General features: G+C 38.8%; 1 protein-coding gene across 3 annotated transcripts in view; it reads left to right on the plus strand.

Moving 5' to 3' along the window:
- The window catches only part of LOC122091754 (beta-glucosidase 11-like), a 10,877-nt gene that overhangs the window by 6,494 nt on the left and 971 nt on the right, over window positions 1-3,412 (plus strand). The window contains exons 1-11 of one of the 3 annotated variants that reach the window (XM_042661880.1): window positions 255-553; window positions 757-820; window positions 1,117-1,172; window positions 1,315-1,390; window positions 1,497-1,568; window positions 1,673-1,760; window positions 1,921-2,176; window positions 2,261-2,372; window positions 2,464-2,664; window positions 2,754-2,782; window positions 2,878-2,965. In XM_042661880.1, the coding sequence (XP_042517814.1) occupies window positions 398-553; window positions 757-820; window positions 1,117-1,172; window positions 1,315-1,390; window positions 1,497-1,568; window positions 1,673-1,760; window positions 1,921-2,176; window positions 2,261-2,372; window positions 2,464-2,664; window positions 2,754-2,782; window positions 2,878-2,965 (1,198 nt within the window). In that variant the 5' untranslated portion in view covers window positions 255-397. Of the gene's footprint in view, window positions 1-254; window positions 554-756; window positions 821-1,116; window positions 1,173-1,314; window positions 1,391-1,496; window positions 1,569-1,672; window positions 1,761-1,920; window positions 2,177-2,260; window positions 2,377-2,446; window positions 2,665-2,753; window positions 2,783-2,877; window positions 2,966-3,412 lie in introns of those variants that run through there. The other 2 variants (XM_042661879.1, XM_042661881.1) reach the window with 2 other exon arrangements.

The following is a 3,412-nucleotide window of genomic DNA, read 5'->3' on the forward strand; positions in this document are numbered from 1 at the left end:
TTTTTTTTTTTTTTTTTTACAAAATTCCTATTTTACCCTTAAAAAACGGATACGCGTTTAAAACGCCGTTTTAGACGCGTTTTAAACGGATTCTTTTGCCGTTTCTGTTTTTTTCCGTATTGTATGGAAGCATACGGCAAAACGCGTTTTAAACGACAAAAAAACGCGAACGCGTTTAAAACGCGTTTTAACTAACAGTGGTATGAACCACAACAACTCACCGAATCATCACTGAGTTAGTTGAGTAGACAAAATCAGAAAGAACGAACCCCAATAAATTCAAAAAGGAAAGAGCGAGCGCCCGCGGGAGCGAGCGAGAGTGTGAGACGTCCGATAAAATTGGAACGCTAGTGAGAGGGTTCCGGCCTTCCGGGAGAGAGAGAGAGAGAGAGAGAGGATGGTGTGTTGTAGTGTGTTCGTAGTGGTGTTATGTGTGTTAGCCCAGACTGGTTCGGCTTCTTTGTCGGCCGAAATTGCCACCGGCGATTATAGCAGAGATGACTTCCCACGCCCACCTCGCTTTGTTTTCGGCGCCGGAACTTCGGCTTATCAGGTCTCGTCATCTTCTTCTTCATATCCTTGGGAAAAAATATTCCTTAAATTTTTTCCATTACTTCTGTAGACCATCAAAATGATCGTTTCTTATAGATTATGTTGTTAAAAAGAAGGGAAAAAAACGGAACATTTGAACGATGATGAGATTAATGACATGATTCACTGAACAGTGATTCTAATATATATCATGAAATCTTGAAGGTTGAAGGGGCAGCATTCGAGGATGGAAAGACTCCTAGCGTCTGGGATACCTTTGCTCACTCTGGTTAGTTTTCCTTTCCTAATTACTGTTTACTAAATCATTCCTGTGAATGGACGAAGGTTTTTAGTACTGGAACCAGAGACTGGACCCAACAGGCCAATGCTATCCATTCCAAGATGGATTGGCCTATCCTACACGGGACAGCAATGGAATTGGATTGTCCAATCCCAAGAGCCAATCCTGTGTTGTAAAACTTTATGTGCATCTAAATGATAATTTTTTGGGGGGGTTTTCAGATCAATAAAATAAATGGAGTTACCGAACTACACTAATATTGTGTGTCTGTTCAATAATTTCAGGAAGATCCGGTGAGAACAATGGGGACATAGCCTGTGACGGGTATCACAAATATAAGGTGTATTCAGCTTCTTAATCCTGCTTTTCTATTATTTTTCTACTTAAAAGGGCAGAGACTTTTCTACACTGCAAAATTGAGTTGGCTTGGTGAGTTTTCTGCATTGTGTATTCAATGTTCTTTTGTTCTTTTTGTCTCTTAGGAAGATGTCCAACTCATGGTGGATACAGGCCTAGAAGCCTATCGATTTTCCATCTCATGGTCTAGGGTTATACCGAGTATGAAGCTCTCACAAACAACACATTATCAGAGTGTTAAAATCCAAAAAATGAGATTAATTTGTCATTGTTACTGTAACTTTTTATCATCTTGCCAACATGTTAGATGGAAGAGGATCCGTTAATCCAAAGGGAGTACACTACTATAATAGCCTAATCAATGAGCTGCTTAGCCATGGTAAGAAAATGTGTTCATAAGAGGAAATACAAGATATTATGCTCATGTTTAACTCTCTTTACCTGCAAATTGCTTATTTTTCTTCTGTTTTGTTGATGGAATAGGAATTCAACCATATGTTACACTATTCCATTATGATGTCCCTCAGGCACTTGAAGATGAGTATGGAGGATGGCTTAGCCGAAAGATTGTGTAGATCTCTAACTCACTTTCACTTCTCCAATTTATATCATACATTTCTCTTGGCACCTTAAGAAATAGGAATACTGTTAATGAGTACTTCAAGGACTGATTACAGTTCATTGGTTACACCCATTATGATGATGACAATAATATTTCTTTGTGGATGTAGGAAAGATTTCACAGCATATGCAGATGTGTGCTTCAGAGAATTTGGTGATCGAGTTTCATATTGGACTACCATGAATGAGGCTAATGTGTTAGTTCTCGGAGGGTATGACAGTGGTACATTTCCTCCAGGCCGTTGTTCATCCCCATATGGTCTCAATTGCACAAGAGGCAACTCGACAACAGAACCTTACATTGCCGCACATAATATCTTGCTGGCTCATGCATCAGCTGCAAGATTGTACAAGAAGAAGTATCAGGTGTTTTCCTGTAACATCTTCAATGTGGTTTCAGTAGTGGCCTCTGCTGTAAAGGAATTAAATTAACGTAGATGGGTGATGCAGGCCAAGCAAAATGGAGTTATAGGTCTCAATATCTTAACCTCTGGGTTGGTTCCTTTGACAAACTCAACAGAGGATGTGAGAGCAGCCCAAAGGGTCCATGACTTTATTCATGGTTGGTAAGTTTCAAATTTCCCATGGACAGATATTAAGTAGTGTCAGATTTTCACTAAACTTGTCTAATTGTAGGTTTCTCGATCCTTTAGTTTTTGGAGATTATCCTGAAACTATGAAGAAAAATGTTGGCTCAAGGCTCCCTTTTTTCACCCCATACCAATCAAAACTAGTGAAAGGCTCATGTGATTTCTTTGGACTGAACCACTATAGTACAATGCATATCAAGGATAATCCGGTCAGTCTCAAAATGACTCAAAGAGATTTCCATGAAGACATGGCAGTAAAGTCATGTATGTTGATTTCATTAATCTTACGTTGGAATTACTCTTTGATGCCAATTGGATCTATGGAACTTACTTGATGTTATCATTTGCTGCAGCTGAGCAGGGTCCTTTACCAAGTGGTCAGGTAATATTATTAAATATGTAAGAGTTATATTAAGTGGTTTTAGTTTATTTGGAGCCTATCTCTTACTAACCTAAGCTAAAAACATGTCAATTCAGTTTCCTATTGATCCTGCTGGTCTGCAAAGTGTGTTAGAGCATCTCAAGCAAGTTTATGGCAATCCACCTGTCTTCATTCATGAAAATGGTACCTATATCTTTTCCTTCAATCTGTATGTAGAATTTTTTTTCTATCTCCCACCCAAGGTATCAGGAAAAAGTCATTTGCTCGTTGATATTCATTCACTTGTTCCTGTGAATGAAGATTGTAAGGTAACCTCAATTTGGTTCATATTACTTATATAGACACTGGGCTTAGGACACCAGAATATGAACCATGAATGCAGAAAGGCATGAGAGAAAAGCATATTGGCTAGTCATTGTGAGACGCAAATTTTTAATTTGCCATCCTAAGGTGCTGCCAAAGAAAGGATCTTATCAATGTCCATGAATGATAAATCATAGATTGGATGCCGAATCGGAAAATTTGGGTGCTATTGGAATATAGGGTATCACTCCACTATATAGGATGGAACCCCTTCTTCACTTAGAAACAGAAACAGAGGTTTCTCCCATGTCATGTACAAATTCTCAT

The sequence above is a fragment of the Macadamia integrifolia genome, chromosome 10 (assembly GCF_013358625.1).
Source record: "Macadamia integrifolia cultivar HAES 741 chromosome 10, SCU_Mint_v3, whole genome shotgun sequence".
In the NCBI taxonomy this organism is placed as follows: Eukaryota; Viridiplantae; Streptophyta; class Magnoliopsida; order Proteales; family Proteaceae; genus Macadamia; species Macadamia integrifolia.